General features: G+C 40.0%; 2 protein-coding genes across 19 annotated transcripts in view; one reads left to right on the plus strand and one right to left on the minus strand.

The window, feature by feature from the left end:
- The window catches only part of FGL1 (fibrinogen like 1), a 50,769-nt gene extending 37,870 nt beyond the window's left edge, over positions 1 to 12,899 (minus strand). Inside the window, exon 1 of the mRNA XM_055567294.1 lies at positions 12,520 to 12,899. The gene's annotated coding sequence lies outside the window, so the exon portion shown is untranslated. The remainder of the gene's footprint in view (positions 1 to 12,519) is intronic.
- A 196-nt stretch (positions 12,900 to 13,095) lies between these two features.
- PCM1 (pericentriolar material 1) overlaps positions 13,096 to 24,377 on the plus strand; it is a 107,688-nt gene continuing 96,406 nt past the window's right edge. For 5 of the 18 annotated variants that reach the window (XM_055567300.1, XM_055567301.1, XM_055567296.1 and 2 more), the window contains exons 1-3: positions 13,096 to 13,508; positions 15,413 to 15,483; positions 23,764 to 23,881. In XM_055567300.1, the coding sequence (XP_055423275.1) occupies positions 23,786 to 23,881 (96 nt within the window). In that variant the 5' untranslated portion in view covers positions 13,096 to 13,508; positions 15,413 to 15,483; positions 23,764 to 23,785. The remainder of the gene's footprint in view (positions 13,509 to 15,412; positions 15,484 to 23,763; positions 23,882 to 24,377) is intronic. The other 13 variants (XM_055567302.1, XM_055567304.1, XM_055567298.1 and 10 more) reach the window with 4 other exon arrangements.

Here is a 24,377-nt window from a genome sequence, read left to right on the forward strand (position 1 = left end):
TTTCAACAAGAAATGCTTTAGTATCCTTGTTTCTCCCTAGGTAACACTTATGTTTTCCCTCTTGCTGGTTTTAAAGGAACTAAGTCTGTCCATTCAGATTATATACTCCAGGAAGCTAACTGTGAGATAGAGTTTTGTTCTTCCCATATTCATGAGGGAGTGGCTTGTGATCCACCCCTGTGGAAGGGAGCAGGTTTGGGTAAAGGGAAAACCTATGCAGAGTTTTGAATTAATATGGCCCATCAGAGGTATACTGTTTTGGGTCAAAACAGCTGGACCTTACTCCCTGCTTGATGGGACATGACATGTGGGCTGCCCAGGGAGGCGAGAGACCTTGGCCGGAGGTGGGTCTCTATACTGAGGGAAGCCTTTAAGGGGCTGACAGCACACCCAGCAACAGGGCAACACATTCTCCCTTAAGTGGTCATCTGGAGGTGGTGCATCACCGTTTTGATTACACCTACGGATATGGTCGCAGGAATTATTCATTCACTTGGTGGAAGAGAGCAGAGCCTATACACAGATACCCAATACACAGAAAGGAAAGGAAAGTGAGGTCGCTCAGTCGTGTCCGACTCTTTGCGACCCCATGGACTGTAGCCTACCAGGCTCCTCTGTCCATGGGATTTTCCAGACAATAGTACTGGAGTGGATTGCCATTTCCTTCTCCAGGGGAGCTTCCCGACCCAGGGATCAAACCCAGGTCTCCCACATTGTAGACAGATGCTTTACTGTCTGAGCCACCAGGGAAGTATACAAAAATCTGTTTATTACCCAGATAACCATGATGGTGTGGTCACTCACCTAGAGCCAGACATCCTGGAGTGTGAAGTCGAGTGGGTCTTAGGAAGCATTACTGCAAACAAAGCTAGTGGAAGTGATGGAATTCTATCTGAGCTATTTCAAATCCTAAAGATGATGCTGTTAAAGTGCTGCACTCACTAGGCCAGCAAATATGTAAAACTCAGCAGTGGCCACAGGACTGGAAAAGGTAAGTTTTTACTCCAATCCCAAAGAAAGGCAATGCCAAAGAATGTTCAAATTACCACACAATCGCACTCATTTCACATGCCAGCAAGATTACGCTCAAAATCCTTCAAGGTAGGCTTCAGCAGTATGTAAACTGAGAATTTCCAGATAAACAAGCTGGATTTAGAAAAGGCGGAGGAATCAGAGATCAAATTGCCAACATAGGCTGGATCATAGAAAAAGCAAGGGAATTAAAAAAAAAATCTACTTCTGCTTCATTGAATATGCTAAAGTCTTTGACTGTGTGGGTTACAACAAACTGTGGAACATTCTTAAAGAGATGAGAATACCAGACCACCTTGCCTGCCTCCTGAGAAATCTGTATGCAGGACAAGAAGCAACAGTCAGAACTGGACATGGAACAACAAACTGGTTCAAAATTAGGAAAGGAGTAACGTCAAGGCGGAGGAGGCAATGGCACCCCACTCCAGTACTCTTGCCTGGAAAATCCCATGGACGGAGGAACCTGGTAGGCTGCAGTCCATGGGGTCGCTAGGAGTTGGACACGACTGAGTGACTTCACTTTCACTTTTCACTTTCATGCATTGGAGAAAGAAATGGCAACCCACTCCAGTGTTCTTGCCTGGAGAATCCCAGGGACAGGGGAGCCTGGTGGGGTGCCGTCTATGGGGTCGCACAGAGTCGGACACAACTGAAGCGACTTAGCAGCAGCAACGTCAAGGCTATATATAGTCACCCTGCTTATTTAACGTATATGTAGAGTACATCATGTGAAATGCCCTGCTGGATGAAGCACAAGCTGGAATCAAGATTGCTGGGACAAGTATCATAACCTCAGATATGCAGATGACACCACCCTTATGGCAGAAAGTGAAGAACAAAAAAGCTTCTTGATGAAAGTGAAACAGGAGTGTGAAGAAGTTGGCTTAAAACTCAACATTCAGAAAACTAAGATAATGGCTTCTGGTCCCATCACTTCATGGCAAATAGACGGAGAAATAACGGAAACAGTGACAACTTTACTTTTGGGGGCTCCAAAATCGCTGCAGATGATGACTGCAGCCACGAAATTAAAAGATGCTTGCTCCTTGGAAGAAAAGCTATGACCAACATAGACAGCATATTAAAAAGCATAGACATTACTTTGCCAACAAAGGTCTGTATAGTCAAAGCTATGGTTTTTCCAGTAGTCATGTATGGATGTGAGAGTTGGACTATAAAGAAAGCTGAGTAGTGAAGAATTGATGCTTTTGAACTGTGGTGTTGGAGAAGACTCTTGAGAGTCCCTTGGACTGCAAGGAGATCCAACCAGTCCAACCTAAAGGAGATCAGTCCTGGATATTCATTGAAAGGACCGATGTTGAAGCTCCAATACTCTGGCCACCTGATGCGAAGAACTGACTCATTAGAAAAGACCCTGATTCTGGAAAAGACTGAAGGTGGGAGGAGAAGGGGATGACAGAGGATGAGATGGTTGGATTGCATCACTGACTCGACGGATATGAGTTTGAGCAAGCTCTGGGAGTTGGTGAGGGACAGGGAAGCCTGATGTCCTGCGGTCCATGGGGTCGAAAAAAGTCAGACATGACTTAGTGACTAAACAACAACAATATTCCACTGTATGTATATACCACATCTTGTTTATCTATCCATCTGTTGATGGATATTTGGGTTGTTTCCACCTCTTGGCTTCTATAAATAATGCTACTATGAACATTGGTATACAATATATCAGTTGCTTTTTAATCTCTCCATGACTAATAAAGGATAAAAGAGAGCAAGAGGCAAAAATATGAACTATGAACTTCAATTGGTGAGATTCAGTGTCAGATTTTGAGTTTTAGGTCATTCAAACTATATGAGAATTAAAAGTAGGTTTGCAAAACAGATAAGTTCCTTAAAAAGTATTGTTCAGCTTTCAAAAGAATAAAAGTCCAGGAAAGATCTGAACAAACTCATGTTTCCTCCACCCCAGCCAAACTGGATATGTGCCATTTCCCAAATACAAGTTGTACTTTCTGTTTCTGTACCTTTGCCCATGCTGTTCATTAAGCCTGCATAAAACTTTTCTCAAAGGACCTGTGATAGTCAACTCTGACCTGTAGGTTGGAACAGAGCAAAATGCTAATAATTATTTTCCTATTCTGAGGCAATTTCATTTAGCATCTTTTCATTACACTGCTAATGCCTATTTCGATTTATTCCTTTTTTATTTTTCAGTTTGTCCTTTAAATACTACATTATGCATATTACAGCCAACGAAAGTTGTATGTTCTAGGTCATAAGGTTCTTATGTGCTGTGATCAGATAGATGGTCAGTCATATTTGACTCTTTGTGATCTCATGGAGCGTAGCTCGCCAGGCTCTTCTGTCCATGGAATTTTCCAGGCATAAATACTGGAGTGGGTTGCCATTTCCTCCTCCAGGGAATCTTCCGACCCAGAGATCAAACCCAAGTCTTTAAAGTCTCCTGCGTTGGCAGGTGGATTCTTTACCACTAGCGCCACCATGTGGTTATTCACTTATCAGTGACCAGTTCTGCATCACCCACAGTCAACAGGCAGCCCCAGACAACAGCCCTGTCTGGTTAACTGAACTGTCTGGTTATCTGCAGTTCTTTTGCCTCCCCCTTCTATTTCTCCTCTCTAATAGTATCTCTATTTTGTCTGGGGCTTCTCCATAATTTTTTGGGGAATTAATTCTGTACTTCCACTGCAGGAGCCAGAGGACAGTGGGCTGAGGGTGCTAGGTGCTTTCTCCAGAATTTGCCTGTTTAAGGAGAGACACAAGGAGGTTATGCATCCCAGGAGAGCAGAGGAGGCAGCATGCTGGCCAAAGGGTCCAGGATATGATACAGCTGCTCTACCCTCTGCTTCCTGCTTCTTCGCTTTCCAGAGCTCCCTTAATTTCTGTGCATCCTGAAGTCTGATGGTCCCAGATGCCTTATGATTATGTGAGCCTGACAGTTTACAGTAAACCTCAATAAAATTGCTTAAATTAGCCAGTCAGAAATAGGAACTCTGATACATTAGTATTTTCTTGCTCCTACTCACCTCTCGAATTTCTGTTCTGCTCTGCTTCTGCTGCTGCTAAGTCGCTTCAGTCGTGTCTGACTCTGTGCGACCCCATAGACGGCAGCCCACCAGACTCCCCCGTCCCTGGGATTCTCCAGGCAAGAACACTGGAGTGGGTTGCCATTTCCTTCTCCAATGCATGAAAGTGAAAAGTGAAAGTGAAGTCGCTCAGTTGTGTCCAACCCTCAGCGACCCCATGGACTGCAGCCTTCCAGGCTCCTCCATCCATGGGATTTTCCAGGCAAGAGTACTGGAGTGGGGTGCCAATGGCAGCTGAGGGCAACTTAAAGCTGGAGCATAACATTTTAAGGAGAATCCTTGTCTCCACATCTTCCCAGTGCCCCCAACCTCCTTGCCAACACTCCATGAAAAGCTTCTGAGAGCCCAGAAGTGGAATCACTGCTGCAGGGGATAATGATGGCCACAGATCATACAGGGATGTTTTTAAAGATGACAAGATGAGGGCAGTAGAACAAAGAACAAAATGTGGGACCCGTCTTGAAAATTAGGCATAGTCTGCCCTTCTCTCTCCACTGTGGGTTTGGACTAGACTGACTCCTAAGAACTGAGTTAAGCATCCTCCACTCCATTCTTGAATATCAAGGGAGGAGATGTCAGGGAAGTGGTTCGGTTCAGTTCAGTTCAGTCAGTCAGTCATGTCCAACTCTTTGCGACCTCATGGACTGCAGCACGCCAGGCCTCCCTGTCCATCATCAACTCCCAGAGCTTACTCAAACTCATGTTCACTGAGTTGGTGATGCCATCCAACCATCTCATCCTCTTACATCCCCTTCTCCTCCCACCTTCAATCTTTCCCAGCATCAGGGTCTTTTCAAATGAGTCAGTTCTTCGCATCCAGTGGCCAAAGTATTGGAATTTCAGCTTCAACATCAATCCTTCCTATGAATATTCAGGACTGATTTCCTTTAGGATGGACTGGTTGGATCTCCTTGCAGTCCAAGGGACTCTCAAGAGTCTTCTCCAACATCACAGTTCAAAAGCATCAATTCTTTGGTGTTCAGCTTTCGTTATAGTCCAACTCTCACATCCATACATGACCACTGGAAAAACCATAGCCTTGACCAGACGGAAGTAGAGGGACATGTTCCTTCTTACAGTCTCTGCGAATCAGGATAGTTAAGTCTTATGCAGTTAATTTCAGCATTCAAAGAAGACACAACTTTCTTAGAACTTCATGCTGAGGAAATGGGTCACATTAATTCTTGTAGCAGAAGAAGAACATTGTTTATTTTAATGGTAGGTCTAGCTGGGACAGGCTAGAAGCAAGACCAAGGGGAAAACACTATTCTGATAACAAGGAATTGCTGAAGAATTTGTAGGTTTCATGCGGAATCCAAGAGGAAGAGGGTGAAAAGTGAGGAGTGAGTGAGATAAGAATGGGGAGTAGAATGTGAAGAATTCATCAAGATGACAAAGTTCATGAGTGGCAGCCAGTGAGAAATTCCAGCTATGGCCAAACATCTCTATAGAAAGGGGTGCTGATATCCATTTTTAAGATGTTTGCTGAAGCACAAAGTCCTCTTTCTCTTCACCCCCTTGCACTGCAGCTTTTCTTCAGTGAAAAACTACCAGACAAAGGTGCCTTGTGTCCATGGTATTTTGAGAAAATAAAGAGGAAGAGGCCGTGTTTGCCTTGGGAGTGATGTGGGATGAAGAAAAAGAACAGCCAAAAGAGGCTAGACTTGAGAATTCAGCAGAAGCAAAAAATAATAGAAAAACATAAGCTCCAAGGATTCTAGAAGATGTTGGCAAATGACATTAGGTTTCCTGCTGTATCTGTGACTGCGATGTGGTTACCCCAGCAGCCTTGAGGGCTTGGGATCAGTTAGGTAGCTGACATCTGAACTGTGTAAGTAAAGTGGGTATATTTCTTATGCCACAAACTTACATGAGAAAGATAACTGTAATTCTTATTTTTCCAATTGGATTTTAAGACAATATTCTATGGGCTTGAAGAAACCCAGTCTCACTTGCATTGATTTCTGGGGCTTCTGGTAGGTGAGGTCTGCATTGGGCAATGAGAACCAGCTATTCCTGTTGCAGATACCAGCCCCTCTGAGTTCTCCTCAGTCATCAGTCCACACAGACTGCTGCTAAACCTTCCTCCCCTTCCTTTTCAGAGATGCAAGGGACAGCATCTAACTCTTGACTTCCCATCTGTTCTTCCTCTTTCCACAAATTCTAAGTGGTAGAAACTGCTCTGACCTTAATTTTTTTTTTTTTTTTCTGAAAATTTTCTGTCTCTGACTGTGACAACCCATCATGGAGGCAATGCATACCTATAACTAACCTGAATGGGGGAAAAGAAAATACGTAAGAAAATGAAACAAACTAACACCTACAGATACTGGTTGCATTTGCTTGATATTCTCCCTTTCTTCATTAGTTCAAAAGATTCCTCGCAAAATGATCACCCTGTAAAGTAGTGAAACTGTACTTTTTTTTCTGTTGCTAACTTCTCCTTAGATCTATCATTAATTATCTAAAAACTTTAAAAGTTCAGTACTCTATATCAGGGGTCAGCAAACTATGGCACCTGGGTTAAATTGGGCCCACTGCCTATTTTAATATTTTTAAGTGGTTGGAAAAAAATTAGGTGATGATTAATATTTCGTGACTTGTGAAAATTATATAAAATTTAAATTTTAGTGGTTTTTAAAAAATACTTTATATAAAAACAATATATTTCCAAAATATTGTTATGTTGGAACACAGACTGCTTTCACTGCACAATTATTAAGTAGTGGGACTGTATGGTCCACAGTACCAAAAATATTTCATATCTAGCCTTTCACAGAAAAAGCCTGTCAACCCCTGCCCTACATCATACTGTTGCTCTTACTGGCAGGGTTTTATTTTTTTCCTTCTCTAGACTGGACTGTCCATCATTCAATATCTTCCAGTTTTTAACTCTAGAAATTTTGTACTCTTCTGCTAAAGAAAAAACATTCTGACTTCTCTTACCTGATTAATCTGAGTTCACAGGTTTTGACAATTCTCCCTGACCTTAGATAGAGTCTTTCTTATGGAAGGAGGAGTGTGGTATGGGAAGTATTTTTATGGTAAAAGAGCAGAAATCACAGCAAATACAGATGGAGTCTCCCTAAATAATGGATGAATGGAAAATGACTCAATGTAACCCCAATCATGTTGGATACATTATCCCACCCTTAGTTTCATGCATATACCAATCTAGTTGTCATCTACAATCTCCTTATTTATTGGAGAAAAAAGCACCCAGAGTTCATCTTTTACTGAGTTACTCCAGATTACTCCTTTATACCCATGGCAATTGTTGAGTTATTTCATATAATTTTAATTTTAATGACAGGTTTTTAAAAGTAAAAGTGAAGATTACTTTTCATAACTTTCTAATATTTTTCATATGAATTAGGGCACAAAATCTCTATTAGCCTGTATTTCCATAAGGGGCTTTCTGGGTAGCTCAAATGGTAAAGAATCTGCCTGCAATGTGGGAGACCTGGGTTCGATCCCTGGAGAAAGGAAGGGCACCCCACTACACTATTCTTGCCTGGCGAATTCCATGGATAGAGGAGGCTGGTGGGCTACAGTCCAAGGGGTTGCAAAGAGTCAGAAACCACTGAGTGACTAACACTTTCACTTTTCACTTTCCATAATTACCACTTAATTGCATGATTTAATTATTAACAACCTACATCTAGTTATATTTACTACTTTCCTGTTGTAGGGTTGGTGGGAAGCTCATAAAAAATATAGATTATTTTCTTTCCAGTTTTTTATTGCTACTCAGAATCTTTTTAATTTTTTGGTCAAGAGCATGGAGGATGCATACAAACATCCTGTGTGACCTTGGGCAAATGACTTAACTTCTCTGTGCTTCAGTTTCCCTCTCTTCCCCCCACCCCTTTTTGGCCATGTTACTCAGCATGTGGGATCTTAGTTTCTGGACTAGGGATTGAACCCACATCCTTGCTGTGGCAGTGCAGACTCCTAACCACTGGACCACCACAAAGTGAAAGTTAAGTCACTCAGTCGTGTCCGACTCTTTGCAACCCTGTGGACTGTGGCCCACCAGGCTTCTCCGTTCATGGGATTCTCCAGGCAAGAATACTGGAGTGGGTTGCCATTTCCTTCTCCAGGGGATCTTCCCGACCCAGGGATCGAATCCAGGTCTTCTGCATTGCAGGCAGACACTTTAACCTCTGAGCCACCAGGGAAGCCTTTTTTAAACCCCTCTAACTTGATTTTTCCTGGGAAATAAGCATTGTACACAGGAGTGCATGACTGCAGCTCTGATCAGGTTTACAGTCAATAGAGAAGGAGGGTAAAAACATACAGACTCCCAAGAATATATACAAGCAACATAGATGAAGAAGGGTATAGTAATTATACCTCTACAGTTGGAAAGCCATGTAAAGACTGATCACCTGCAACTATGTATGGGATTGCTGGAATCACAAGGATTGCATATATTGAAGAGTGAATTTTGAAAGAAAAGGAACATAAATTGGTTAGGAAGGAAAGAACAGTTTGGACTGACGTAAATGTTATTATTATACGTTGGAAGGGGTGATTAGATATTTTGGAATCTAGTAATAAAAAGTCTGAGCTAAACAGTAATGAGAGATATCATGGTAATTAGATATCGGGGAAACAGAGGATGGTAAGAAGAGTCTTGAAACATTACTTATGCATGTGGATTTGGTATAATTATGTGATATAATTATATAGTAATTAATTTATTTAATTACTTATATTAAGTATAGATAATTAATATAATTATTTCATTCAGGTTTTTTGAGCAAAAGAAGTACATAAAAATTATGATTAACACAGTGGTTTCTCATTGCAAACACTAGACAGTGTTTCTCAACTGGGAGTGATTTTACCCTCACCCCCCCACCCCACCCTGACTCTGGAGGGTATTTAGCTATGTCAGGAGACATTTTTGACTGTCACAGCTGGGGAGACAGGGTGCTACAGGCATCTCGTGGGAAGAGGCCAGGGGTCCTGCCATGCATAGGACAGCCCCACACAGCAAAGAACATCCAGCCCCGAATGTCAATCATGTCAAGATTAAGAAACTCTGGGCTTACTTAAGGCAGAGCAGTAAAATGCTCAGATTTAACCAAAAGGTGAAAAAACTAGGCCACAGGTCTCCAACTAGTATCCTGTGTGACATGATCAATCTCTCTTTTTTTTATCAAAAAGCTATCTTACTCACAAAGCTAAGATAAATAGTAAAGACAAATCAGTTATATTCAGTTGGAGAACTATTCAAAAATTAATTTTACATTCTGCTCTTCATAGATCTTGTGTTTCTACCCATCGACATGGATGAATCCCAGAAATGTTAACAATGAGTCAAAAAGCAAGTCAAGCAAGAAAATAATCAGCATGATATCATGCATATGAAGGTTGAAAACAAAACTAAAAAATATACTATTTAGGGATATATAAATATAGTTACACAAGGAAAATGAAGGAATTATAACACCATTGTCATTCCAGATAGTATTTATGTCTGCAAAGAAGAGGAACAAGCTTGGTGGAATGCTAAGGAATCCTTAAATATACAGATTATATTCTACATTTTATGTTAGTAAGTGGGTTCTTCAGTGTTTCTTTTCTTATTATACTTAATAATTTTCTTGGGTATATCAAAAATCACATAAAAACAATCTTAAATTCAGTTATAATAGTAATATACTTTGGCCACCTGATGCGAAGAGCTGACTCATTTGAAAAGACCCTGATGCTGGGAAAGACTGAAGGCAGGAGAAGGGGACGACAGAGGATGAGATGGTTGGATGGCATCACCGACTCAATGGACATGGGTTTGGGTGGACTCCGAGAGTTGGTGATGGACAGGGAGGCCTGGCGTGCTGCGGTTCACAGGGTCGCAATGAGTCAGACACAACTGAGCGACTGAACTGAACTAAACAGTGGTCTCTGAAGGGTTTTCCTTTAAGTTCTATTGCCACCTGCAGGTTATAACTAAGTACTGCAAAAATTGTCTTCAATGAACATCAAAACAAATGAACTTCACAAGGCATTTGGGATACAAAGAAGCATAAAAGGCAGGCTTTCTTCTCAAGCCACACTTAAAATCTATCTGTGGATAAAGAACTTACAGAATACATTAAAGAGATAAACAATATAGCACAAAACATTATATTTTAAGTGCCCCCTGGTCACTGTCATACTAAATCTCAATAACACATTTTGATATTTTACACAGCATGACAACTGATTTAATTAACCATCAGATTCCAAGCCCTTGACTTGATTCATTCTGCCACCACCTTAGACCAGGCTTTAATTACTTCATGCCAGTTACCACCCATTCTTTGTCTCTCCTCTGTCCTCTCCCTAGTCAGTTCTAAACATTGCCACTAGATTAAAGTCTTAAAATGACTACTTCATTTATATCATTGCCTCTTCCAAACGCTCATTTGGTTCCACACTATCTATCGAACAAAGCCCAACCTTTCAGATCAACATTTAAGACTTTTTTTTTACAGTTTGGCCCTAACCTGTTCATCCATTTTGCTTTCTTCTCCTGTTTCCCCATTCCCCACCACATGAATTCTCTATTTGACCCTGTCTGTCTTCTGCATTATCTATTGCTTATTTTGGACGTACTATCTAACTTATAGCTCTTTTTTTGTTGAACACCATTCTTCCATTTAGGCCTTCACACCCATCTTTAACATATGTTAAGTTTTTCTTAAATGTGGAAAGCTGAGATGTAGTTTCAACCTGTATCTCTTAGAGGCCACTCATTCCTTATTTACATTTCCACAAGGGTGTTGCCCCTAATTTCACCCTACATAGATATCATAGAACCATCACCATCTTTGAGGCAATGTAACATACTTAATTCAACAGAGCATCCCAGTGATAAAGTATCTGTTTTCCAAGGTAGGAGATGCAAGAGATGTGAGTTCAATCCCTGGGTCCAGAAGATCCCCTGGATGAGGAAATGGCAACCCACACCAGTATTCTTGCCTGGAAAATCCCATGGACAGAGGAGCCTGGCAGGCTATCACCGGCCCAGAGGGTCACAGAGTCAGATACGACTGAATGGCTGAGCACGCAAGCATTTAATAGAACATACTTTTTCTCTGCATTTCTAAAGCACTTACTGTATCATTTATTTGCCATATTCATACACTACCACTACCGATGCTAAACTGGTTTATTTGCATTGTTGTTTTCTAAATTAGACGTGAAGTTTTTAGAAATTGGGGACAATTTCATCATTTTTGGGTTCTTTCCTCTGTCCACTGCCCATACTTATTTTGAGGCTCCCATTTTAATACAAACATTTCTCAGGCTCCTCCCACCACCAGACATAAGAACATTAGCATTTTTTTAGGGTTCATAAATTTAAAAATAAAATAATGACCACAATGATTTCAGTAGTGCTTTTGAATCCATTTGAATTGTTTCAATGCCAGTAGCTTCTATCACCATTTTGTTTTATGCATATATGTTATTATAGGCATAAAACAAAATGGTGATGATGGCTTATTTTTTTTTTTTCCCATGCATTTTCTTAATTAAAAAATTCTTTCAAGGGGTCAGTAGACCTCAGTTTAAACCTGGGCTCTCCCACTTGGAGCTGTCAGAACTTTGACGATTTATTTAACCTCTCATTAGTAAAATGGAACTGATGCAGAACCAGTTATCTTCATGACAGTTGTGAGAATTAAAAAAATTACAACAGATGAAATGCTGGAACCGGTGTCCGGTACAGAATTAACATTACTTTAAGGGGGGGGGTGGCGGGGGGCGCGGGGAGCCTTCCAAGGTAGGCAATGTTACTAGCTCTTGTCCCTCCTTTCATGGATGGGGCAACTGAAGCTCAGAAAGGTTAACTTGCCCAAGGTCTTAATGGGCTAGAGTAATCTAATCCATTATCCCATCGGTGGTGTGAGTTCCCACAGCACTTTGTTTTCTTATAAAACAGAATTTATTTACATCATACCTTATTTCTTCATCATTCAATAAAATACCTCTCAAAGGGCAGGGACTAAGTTTTTGTTATCTAAATAATGTACTTAAAAATGTATGACGAAGTGTCAAAGATCACTGCACTGAAACTGAACCTACATTCAGGTGCAAATTACAGTAGCAGGAAGGGCTTTATTTATCTGAATTATGTATTGACATGCAGTTCTACTAATCGGTTTCGCTAACAATTTTTATTGGTGACTGAGAACAATTTGTTCTTGGAATTCAGATGCGTATTCTTCATTCCTCCTACCCTTATTTTGCTTAAAACAAAACTATCCCGCAACTGCAAACTGTCAAAAAATAAAATGGTCTCGCACTCAAGAAAAATTGAGCTGTGTTTAAAGCTTTCAGTTAGCCACACCGAAGACCTTAACTATCACTTTACCGCATTTGGGGGGTTTACGAGAGAACCTGTCAATGTATTACTAACCTTAACAGTGTCGCTGATGAGAGAAGAGAGTACATACACAGGGAATTCAGAGACTATGGTTTCAGATAACATTTCTTGAGATTCAATTTTGATGAAAATCATCCGGCTCTTCTAAGACCAGCAGGGCATGAATTCAAGCTGGTATTAATTACTGACTGATGATGCTCCCACTGACCAACTGGACGATTTTGACTATTAAACTTGCGTGGGTTTATCTCCTCAGGCGTAAAATTAGGCCCATATTGTAAAGGTCCTTTTGGTTCCATCCTTTCCCGACCCACATATGGGTGGAGAGCGACCCTAGTTTCTGGTCTCTCTTCTTCTTCCGGCACTTTCAGGGGCTGGCACCTCCCCCACCGCCCCTACCCCTCGCCCCAAGGAAAAAGAGATCGCGCCTCCTCTCGTTTTCCATCTGCCAAGGTGGGTCTCCAACCACTTCCTCAGAGGCCTCGCCTTCCTTGTGGAGGAGCCGGAAGCGCACAGCATGCTGGGATTCGTAGTCACATCCCTCGTGGCGAACGAGCGGGAGCGTGTAACCCGAGATCGAGCTGGCATTCTGGGATATGTAGTTTCTGGTGGTTCGTTTGTGGACTCGACACCGGGCTCCGGAGCGAGAGGTGACACCACCGACTCCAGCGGGTCACATGACTCCGGTCTAGCGCGCGGATCGCACTGCGGCTCCCGCCCGGGCGAGTTTCGCCCCCGCGCGGCCGTTGCCGAGGAGACGGCGCATGTCTCCCGGCGCGTTGCCCCCTCTGCAGTCCCCCCGCCCCTCTTCTCCCACCACAATGAGATTCTAAGATGGCGGTGGCTGCGGCGGTTGGCGCTGAGGAGCTGAGGTAGACGAGGCGGCCATTGGGCCCTTAGCAGCCAGGGAACTTGGGGCTTCTCTCTGCTGCGGTCTCTAAGGGCGGCCCGCTGCCGGTGGCGTGTCGTGGGGGCGCTGACCGCTATTCCGCTTTTGGCAGGAGCGGCTGCTTCGTTTACAGGTAATGCCTGCGCGTTCCCAGCCCTTGGCAACCGAGGGCAGCGCGGCGCCGGGGCGGGAGAGCAACGGCCCTGGGACACTTGACCCTGGAGAGCCTGGCCTCGGGCCCACGCCTCTGCTGGGGCTCCTTGCTGCTTGCTTCCCGTCCCCTGGGCGGGCCGATTGCCCCTTCCCCCGGACCGAGCGATGCTGATCTCGGGGTGAGCATCTAGGGACGCGTCGGCGACTGCAGGACCCCCTGGTTACCTCCCCGCCCCTCTTGCTGCCCCCGGGGAGGAGGCCGCCCTGGGGACTCGGGCGCTCCAGGAATGTCCCTCGCGAGTGGAGGAAGCGGAGTGGGGGCTACGGTTTGGTTGGCGGGCGGGGCGGGGGGGGGCGTCTTGTTTTCCATAGCAAGGGGCCTTAGTGGGCCATAATCTGCGCCTCTTCTACCCTACCCCCCAAATTCTGTTCCGTGGGGCTCTCGAGCTCCAGAATTTGGAGTGGAGAAGAGCGGGTTAGGAGCGATGCGACTTTGGGGTTGGGCCGTGAGCAGCAGGACTTAACGCCGTCCCGGGCGTTTTTAGAGCAGAAGGGCCGAGGGAGGCTTTCCTGATTTTGGGGTTCCTACTGGCGAGGCGAATGCTAATTTCACCGCGCTTCCCTCCGCCCTCCCTCGGCGCCCCTTCGCCATCCCTTACTGCAGGTCCAGTTTGGATGGGCCCCGGGTGGGGAAATAATAAATGCCAAATGGATTCGAGGAACGTTGCTTGCTCTGCAGAAACGAGTGTTTGGGGATTAGGTCGTAGGCCCCGCTGGGGAGGCGGGGCCTCCAAACTTTTAAGCCCCGCGTCTCATTCCTCTAGAGCTCATCCTATCTGAAAAAAAACTTTTGTTTTTTTGGACCAATTCGAGGTCTGTGGCGGGGGCTTTACGGGTAACGGATCGTGTTTTGACGCTGGAAGAAGCGGGGTTTCTGGGCGCCCCTTCCACCCCCGCCCCATAACTGCCTTCCAGACTCCGCCTTGTGCTATTTCTCTGGTTACTGGAGTGGGAGGTGGTGTAAAGCTTCGGGTGCACCTGCTTCTTTCTTTCCCTAACACCTTCCCAGATAGAGCCGCTAGAAACCATTATAATTCTGAGTTTTTGAACTGAAATGTAAACCTCGCGTTTCTATAGTGACAGGGTTATTTTTTAATGAAGTAGCTAGCTTTTAAATAAAAAGATGTTCTCATCAACGGGGATGCAAAGTTCTGGAATAGTTTTGCGTGACAGGAAGTTAATGACTTGGTCAATCTGAATGAGTAATCTTTTGCGTGGATTTTAACATTCATGGAGAAATCTATGTGATGATTGCATTATAGTGTTTTTACATTATAATTTCATTGTATTCGGAGAAGGCAATGGCACCCCACTCCAGCACTCTTGCCTGGAAAATCCCATGGGCGGAGGAGCCTGGTGGGCTGCAGTCCATGGGGTCGCTAAGAGTCGGACACGACTGAGCGACTTCACTTCCACTTTTCACTTTCGTGCATTGGGGAAGGAAATGGCAACCCACTCCAGTATTCTTGCCTGGAGAATCCCAGGGATAGGGGAGCCTGGTGGGCTGCCGTCTATGGGGTCGCACAGAGTCGGACAGGACTGAAGCGACTTAGTAGTAGTAGTATTAGTTCATTGTATTCCTAAGTAGATATTAAGGTATCACTGTGCTGTTTGGTAGGCTCTTAACAGGTTTGGAGGATTTAAACCTGTTTATCGCCTTGTTTTCCCAAAGGATTAAAGTACGTTGAATTTAAAATATTGATTAATTGGATTTTTCCTTTTCTGTTGATTTTCTGAGCACACTTTACCAAATACTATTTGGTATTCTGTACATCACAGTGAAATGGGCTAAAATGATTTTTTTTCTTTTTTTTAAATCATAAGCACACAACAGCTTTGAAGTGTGAAGCAGGAAGGGAGCTGTTTCTGAGCTACGAAAACTAGATTTTAAACAGGTAATTTGACATCATTGTATATGTTATTGGCTTTTGTATCCTATTTGAAGAAGACTTGATGCTGGATACGGTTATAGAGTACCAGTGCCTGTAGTAAACGAACGGCCTCGGATTGCTGCCCTGTTTGGCCTGCTTTTTGGTGTGCCACTTGGGTCTGTCTTCATACTTTTGTTTGAAAAGAGCCATGTCATTCGTAATTATTAAATGCTACGATAGTTTATGTAGTACTTTTTAAAATGTCTTTGTCTTCACAGTTTCTTCATCTGTTCATTTGAGTTTGAATGTTTCCTGTAGCAACTTTTTGGATAGCCTCTTGTTCCCAATTCATTTAAGTCATCCGGTACAACTTTTCTATTAATTGGCTGTTTTTATTTTTTATTCACAAGCTCCTCTACTTTTTGAGCTTATTATGTATACTGTTGATTGAAGTTTTTTAGTTTCAGTTGTATAAACTTACTTTAAACTTTAGCTTCTATACACAGGGCATTCTCAAATGCTGGTTACGTAAAGATACTCTCTGACCAGTAGGAAGAAGTCAATGTAAGTTCACTGAGGGAAAGTTAAGAAATTGTTTGTTAAGGACAATTTAGAAATTAAATGGCTAGAGGATGAGGATTAGAAGAAATTTTTGTTAGAACCATTTTAGTAATAATTATTCTCTTTTAAAGATTTCAGAAAATTTAGTTCTCCTGTTAAAATTTTAAAGACAGCCTAATTCTCAAAATAAGATGAATATATCCTTGCTTTCTAGGAAAGCAGACAAATCTTCAATACACTTATGCAATAGGTTATCATAAGAATATAGATTGGCCATTGATTTATATCTTAATTGTACTTCTTGGTATCTTTTTCTGCTAGTTGAAAGACTATAATAGAATAACAAGAAAAATAAAACTCAGAGGAAATGTCAGATATGAATCTGTGTTTCAGAGTCTTTAACACTGGAGTATTTAGTAAAATAAAAAGTTGTAAAATCAGTCACAAATAATTTTCCTTTTAACACTTTAGCGAAGATGGGTAAAATAGAATAAAAATACAAAGCAGTTGAGTTAAACTTGCTTTAAAAGATCTTGGTTTTCTCAATAGGAGATTTGGCCATTTGTTGGAAAAGAGGTAAACGTATATGAGATTTGGAAAAAATAGAGTGTTCAGAGTAATCACACTAGGGAATTTATTAAGAAGCCAGAAAAGGGTAACATGATAACATGGCAGTACATTCATCTTACAAATTTAACTGAGTGTATACAATGTGTGACTTTATGGCTACAAAGTACTAGAGATAGAGCAGTGAGCAAAACAGATAAAGTGCCTTACCTCAAGGAGTAAACCTATATTTTGAAAGTGTCAATGTGTAGTATACCTTAGTAGTGGACACAGTCAATGCCATTTTATAACTATTTGACAGTTTTGAGAGTACCAACAGAAAAAATGAGAAATGAGGTTTATGCAGAATTGAGTTGATAAAATGGGCAAATTGATGAGGAGGCCAAGGATGCTATCAAGGCATTTTTGGAAGTAGCATTCATGGGTTAAGTAAGAAAGTGAGAAGTGAATGGATTCTTGGAAAGCGAAATGATCAGGGAACAGGAGGTATTGAACAGGGCCAAGGGTTAAGTTCAGCAGGAATGAGCAGGTGAGACAAAGCAGAATGCAAGGACTTAGGTTCAAAAAGAGGTATTTCAGAAGTTTAGGATGTTGAACAAATTATCTGTCCAGAGTAGAAATAGTATTAGAATAGAGCAGATGAGATGAATGTAGTAACTGAGGTCAGAGTCTTAGAAAAAATCATTACAAATGTTCAGGTCATGAAAGCAGAGAGTGACGTGGAGAGTGAAAACCACAAGCCAGTTAAAAATGTAAGACTGTCTTGGGGTGAACAGTAGGAAATGGTACCCAAGATAGGGAGAGTGGTGTTTTTGATGGTTAACTTGTTCAAAAGAGGAAGGCTAAGCATTATTAAATAAGAATAGTCTGTAAATGATATTCTTTCCCCATGAATCTGAGAGACTAGGAAGAGTAACATCGTCTAGAAAGGATTTCTAAGGAAATAGTGCTTTCAGAGTGGTTTGGGATTTTATTGAAGCCAAAGAAGTAGGAGGAATGTTTGGGAATAGATCGAGGATGTATAATAGGGAGTGAGTTTGTAATGGTCCAGTGGAAAGGAATCACAGGAAGAGCTGTTATCAGTGGAGAGTATGGGATGGAATAGCATTGAAGATTGGGATTGGTTATAGCAGGATGTATAGATTTGCCTAGGGAGGTATCAATGACAAGGAAGTGACAGATTTCAAATATAAGCTGTAGAGAGAGGTTTTAACAATCCGAATTTAGTTGACCTCAGGGTTCTCATTTGCTTTTATAGAGAACGAGGATATATTAAATTTTCTTGGTGTGGAAACATTCTACACAGAGTAACTGTATCGTAAGATAGACCCAGTACAGTACTTGGTACATGGTGAGGTCTAATCAAATTTTTGTTGATTCCAATTGAGTGTTGTATGGCAATCTCTTCATCCTCTTTCCCCCAATACCTAAAGAGCTTTTGTTTTTTTTAAAGAGGATAATTATAAAGAGATACCTTAAGTTCTAAAAAAATTACTGAAATTTTTAGTAAGTGTCAAACTCAAAGAACTATGCAAAAGATCTGTATGATTTTTAGGTACAGAGAAGAAATTGAGAAATTCCTCAAATGAAACTAAACAACACATAATGCCAGAAACTTACACGTTTTCTTCTCAGTTTCCATTAAACGTGCTTAGTGTGGTTGTGCACTATGTTAAGGCTTTCAAAAGAGTATACTGGATATTTCCTTATATAATTAGTAAAAGAAATAGCCCAGCTAATTCAACCTTTAGAAAACTTGTGCAGAAAATATAAGATACCAGCTCTGGTTATTTTGTGACTCTAAGCAAATATTAAAAAAGAAAAAAATATATGTCTATGTATATACACACATATATATACTGTCTATAATATTTTATTTGGATGTGCTTAGTTGCATCTGACTCTTTTCTACCCCATGGATTGTAGCCTGCCAGGCTCCTCTATCCATGGGATTCTCCAGGCAAGGATATTGGAGTGGGTTGCCATGCCCTCCTCCAGGGAATCATCCCAACCCAGGAATCAAATCTGCGTCTCTTACATTGGCAGGTGAATTCTTTACCCCTGAGCCACCAGGGAAATCCTTTATTTTGATGAGAATTTCTAAAACCTTGGTTTACAACTGTCGGTTGAGATGTTAGATATTTCCAAAGATACTTATGAGTCATTTAATATCATTTGAGAAATAATATCTGAATTTTAAAGATTTTAGGAAAAATAATTTTTTCTTTTCTTGATTAATTTGTTTGTATTTTTATTTCAAAGGTAACTTTAATTAATCTTGGGTATTTTCATGGTAATTAATACTGTGATATTTTACTTAGATATCTGTAATACTTATAGTAAGACTCCTACAACAGGATTTTCTTCAGACAGATCAGTCACTGAAAGTACCTTGTAAATTGCCATGGTATTTTTGCATTTCATATCCTTGTAAGATGAGGAAACCAAATAAGACTGTCAAAAATAGCAAAATGAAACTTAGAAATAATAGTTTCAACTTACTTTAGTAGGTCATAGGGTGGATGAAAGTGCTTGTTTGAAGTAAAAGAATTTTATCTCCATTCTGCTTCACACACGATCATCCATCACTTGTGCTAATTATTTTCCAGTGGCTTCAGCTTTCCCATCTCATTGTTTTTCTATTAAACCTGCCTGGAAAAATCCCAACCTTGGACGGATTCAGTGGAATCCACTGCTTTATATCAAGGCTGATGAGCACTTCTGGGGAGAAAAATGGAAATTGCAGATTAGCGTTACATTAGTGCTAACAGTGAATGTTCTCTGCTCTCATCTGAGTCCTTAGTGCTGCTTATTCACTCTCCGTCACTCTTCCCCAGCCTCTCAGACGCTGTCATCTTACCCTCACATATTTAACGAGCAGTCCCTTTTACTTCATGGTAATTAACAGACTCTTTCAGCTTCCTACCACCAGTTCTGCTAACTAGCCTGTATCCAATTCTATCCTTTCTTTCTTTCATTTCAGTGAAAGAGGTATTCTTTTGCCTATCTAATGCTAATCATGTTTCTTAAGCCCTAGATCCCAGTCCTTCCCAGTTTTTCAGAGACCACACACAGTTTGCATCTTTGTCTCCCTCTGTGAGTGCTATCCTGACAAATTTTAAATGTACTCAAGATGCCTCCCTCTTTCCCCCCTGGTTAGATATATATTTATAAGTTTTATTAATATTTTTTTAAATTTTATTTTTAATTGGAAGATAATTACAATATTGTGTTGGTTTCTGCCATCAGTATGAATCAGCCATTGGTATACATATGTCCCCTCCCACCCCTCTAGGCTGTCACAGAGCACCAACTCTGGGTTCCCTGCGTCATACAGAATGCATTTGAGTCAGTTATACTGAGGTGGACAAACCTAGAGTCTATTATACAGAGTGAAGTAAGTCAGAAAGAGAAAGACAAATATCATATATTAATGTGTATATATGGAATCTAGAAAGATAATACTGATGATCCTATTTGCAGGGCAGCAAAGTCGCTAAGAGTCGGACACGACTGAGTGACTTCACTTTGACTTTTCACTTTCATGCATTGGAGAAGGAAATGGCAACCCACTCCAGTGTTCTTGCCTAGAGAATCCTAGGGACGGGGGAGCCTGGTGGGCTGCTGTCTATGGGGTCGCCCAGAGTCGGACACGACTGAGGTGACTTAGCAGCAGCAGCACAGGAAACACTGACTTTTGGATACAGTGGGGGAAAGGAGAGGGTGGGATGATATGAGAGAGTAGCATTGAAACATGTGCCTTACCATATGTAAGATGCCTCCATTTTAAGGAATCTTTCTACTTGACCTTCTCTGGCTGCTTTGCTTCACAGAATGGTTTTTTGAGAAAAATCACCTAATGACTTCCTTTAATTTTTTCTCTTCACCATCAATAAATGCATTTCAGTTACAGAATTGATTTTTACCAAGGTTGTCAGTAACCTTGTTGCTAAATCCAGATGTACACTTCTCACTAGTTTGTGTATATGATAAAGTAATACTTGACATTCTTATCATACCCTCCTTCTTTACACACTTCTCCCTCTTGCTAGCACATTCTTCTGGTTTTGGTTTCCCTCCTGTCTTTCTGTACCTTCTGAGTGTTCTTTTCCTTTTTTAAATATCTATGTCCTTCAAGGTTTAGTCTTCTCTTACTCTTTATCTTCTCCATGAGCCTTCTGTTCTACTTTACATTCTCTTATGAATTGATGATTTGCACATCTCTGTAGCCTAGATTTCACTTCTGAGAGATGGCTGTTTGCCCACTGGACAAATTTAATTGGGTATGGAATAAATATCTCAAACGTCTCTGAAACTGAGCTCATCTTTTTCTTTCATTAACAGAAATGTGTTTCTTTTCAAATGACTTTGAATGTATCATCATATACCCTGTTTTCAAGCTAGAAACCCAGGGGTCACCCGTTAACTCCTTTCTCCCTGCCTCATCTCCAACTTCATTATTGAAGTTGGATTATTGAAGCCATATTGATTCCGCCATCAAAATCTTCCTTGCATTGGTCCTCTTCTCTTACACACCTAGTGTTTTGATTATTAAAAGTCTTTCTATACAAATAATAGTTTATAATAATAATAATCATAACATAATCAAAAACTATACATTATATTAATGTGTTTACAGAATAAAATTTAGAGGGTAGATATCAGTAGTTTTAAAGGTGACTTTGAAGAGGTTAAAGAGGTTGACATAAGAAAGAAATGACTTGCCTTTGTTTTTGCTTCATTAGCTTCATGCTGATAATTTTACTTCTGTAGGAGTATACCTTCTCAACCACTTGGTATCATTAGTACTGAGTTATAAATACTCAATATCATCTTACGTCAGTCACAACTAGACAAAGTTGTTTATAAACTTCGTAGACTTTATTTAGTAAAATGGTCTTTAAAAATGATTTTTAAGAAATAGTTGACATATTTTCTCCAGACTAATTTTAATGTATGTTTTAAGTTGTTTTAGAAACTTGTGTTCAAAATCCTTAGCTTATCACTAGATCCTTAGGAAAAGCTCATTTTAGGAGGAATTCATTATAATAAAAAAATGAGTATAAAACATCTCTTTGAATATATTTTTAATTTATCTTAAAGTAAACTTAATTATTACTCTAGTGATAGAAAATGCAACATACTGTATTTTACCAAAAAATTGGTAAGAGTTTTTACTTAAATATTATAGTAATTTCTCTTCTAATCTCCACTTGAAGATAAATTGTTTTTTGTAATGTTAGGTATTGTTTTAACCTCTACTGCTTATGTATTTTTTTGAGCTCCTATTCTTTAATATTACAAATTACATCAGTGCATCTTAGAAAAAGGTAGTTGTAAAATGTTTCATTTAAATGAGTCAGTTCACTGGACATACCTCTTTATGAGTATCAGTTATTTTGCAAAGTTCTTAAATATATTTCTAGTATAAAAAATGTTGTAAAATATTGTGGAAAATATATAAGGTAAAGAGCAAAAATCACATTCTACCCCGTAACCAGCAACTGCTTTCATGCAAGCATTTTTTAATATAGTATAGATATTATTTATCGATATAGATAGATATATTTATATATATAGATATATATATATAGATAGATATATAGATAGATATCTATATAGATATAGATAGATATAGATAGATATATATATAGATATAGATAGTATAGATATCTATAGTATAGATATTAATTATATACTTCATATTTCTTTCAGATTTTTTTCCCCAGCTTGTCATTTAGTATTTATTCTCTGTATACATAGGATTCACTTGTGTGTGAGTAAAATTGGTTGAACATATTCCTTTTTATTTCCACATTCCAAATTGGTAAAAATTTCTATTTTTAAAGCTCGTTCTTTTTTCTTGTCTTTTATTTGACTCTTTAATCTTACTCATCTATTTTTAATCTACTGGATAGTATCATCTGAGGGGAATTAAGCTCTAACACTGTAAGGCATCTGTTGTTTACTATGAATTAATTCTTCTTCTGTGTGTCTGGAATGGTACTGGGTATGTACCATCCTTGGGAGAATTGAGAAAATAGTCACTGAAATCATTTTTCTGTGTTTTGTGTTTAAGATGATGAATCCTAGTTTAGGAAGTCTGTTAAAGCTTTAAGTAAACTTTTTTCAACATTGTTAGCAAATTGTCCCATCTGGAGAATCCTGTGGACAGAGGAACCTTGCGGGCTGCAGTCCATGGGGTCGCAAGAGTCAGACACGACTGAGTGACGACTTGACTTACCACTCAATTATTGCAAAGGTTAAATAATAAACATAAAATGTTTAGCATTAGCACTTGGCATATAGTGAACAAAATTGATGTTAGCTATAGTTAATTTTTGTCATTAAATTTTTTGAATTGGGTATATTTGAGGATTTTCTTTTTGAGTGGTGCTTATTGAACCATATAGATACTTAATGTGGTTTAATATCTTGGGATTAATTTTCTACTCTCTTGACCACTACAGCAACTTTTGCTTTTATTTTTCAGGTAATTTTTTTCTAACTTGTTTGTTCTTCCAGATGGTTTTTAGAATTGTTCTGTCAAATTCCAAGAATCCCAATGGGTATTTAATTAAGTCTATAAATTCAGAAAAAATATTTAGTCTTCTCATCAAAGGAGATAGTATGTTTTTCCACTTATTCACATTTTCTCTTGTGTTTTATAGAGTTTAATAGTGCTTCTTGTATGTGTTTAACGGAATCACTTTGCAGTACAGCAGAAATAAGCACAACATTGTAAATCAACTATACTTCAATTTAAAAAATAATGTGTCTTTATTACATAGGGCAAAATTATATTATTCCTAGATAATTTTACTTTTTGTCACTATTATAAGTGATGTCATTTCCATCCGGTAACTTTTTCCTACTCTTTACCTTTTTGGATTGTGTCAGATAAATTGAGTAACCTTAAAGGATGCAAGCCTGCAGAAAGAGTGGATATTCCAAGGTTTTTTCCTTCCCCTCCCCGTCACTTCAGCTACTTAATGCATGCTAAACATACTATGCCTGTGGCAGCTAAATCATTTTGTGTGTGGTTGATGATGCCTCTTTTATTTCATAAAATCAACTTTTCTGATACTTGTTTTTATTGCTAAGCTTCATGGAATGATTTAAATATTACAGTTTGTCTTTATGTGTTAAAAAGTTTAGTCTTCACTTGTTTTGCAGAAGATTAATTGTAAAAGCCAGTATGGCCACAGGAGGAGGTCCTTTTGAAGAAGGTGTGAATGATCAGGATTTACCAAACTGGAGCAATGAGAGTGTTGATGACCGACTCAACAATATGGTAAAATATCTTATTATTGATGGTGTGTTGTTGGCTACTGATGTTAAAATGCAACTTTCCCCTGACTTAGCCAAGTCATGCTCACTGAAACTATGAAGACACAGTTTTTCTTGCTGTCCAATATATTAAATGACCCTGGGCTATTTGGTATATTAGTTGAAGACATTTTTCTTTGCAGGTTAACATATCAACTTGAGTTAGCTTAAACTGAAAAGGAGATTTATTATAAGAATATAAAGATGTTTTAATGGAAAATAAGTTAAAGGAATATAGCTGGGTTTTAGGAAGGGACTAGAAAAAGCAATCAGAAAGTTGTCAAGAATTACTTTTTCACTTCACTAACTCTTTGCTTCTGAGTGCCTCTACTAGACCCAACTTTATTTTCACAGACCAGCTTTCTCTCTCGTCTTGTCCATGTGATATACTGTGGCTGCCCCTTCATTCTACAGTTTTCAGTTATGGCTGCTGTTATATAGACTGACTAATTATCTGTTAG

This window comes from Bubalus kerabau, chromosome 2 (genome assembly GCF_029407905.1).
Source record: "Bubalus kerabau isolate K-KA32 ecotype Philippines breed swamp buffalo chromosome 2, PCC_UOA_SB_1v2, whole genome shotgun sequence".
Taxonomy (NCBI): domain Eukaryota; kingdom Metazoa; phylum Chordata; class Mammalia; order Artiodactyla; family Bovidae; genus Bubalus; species Bubalus kerabau.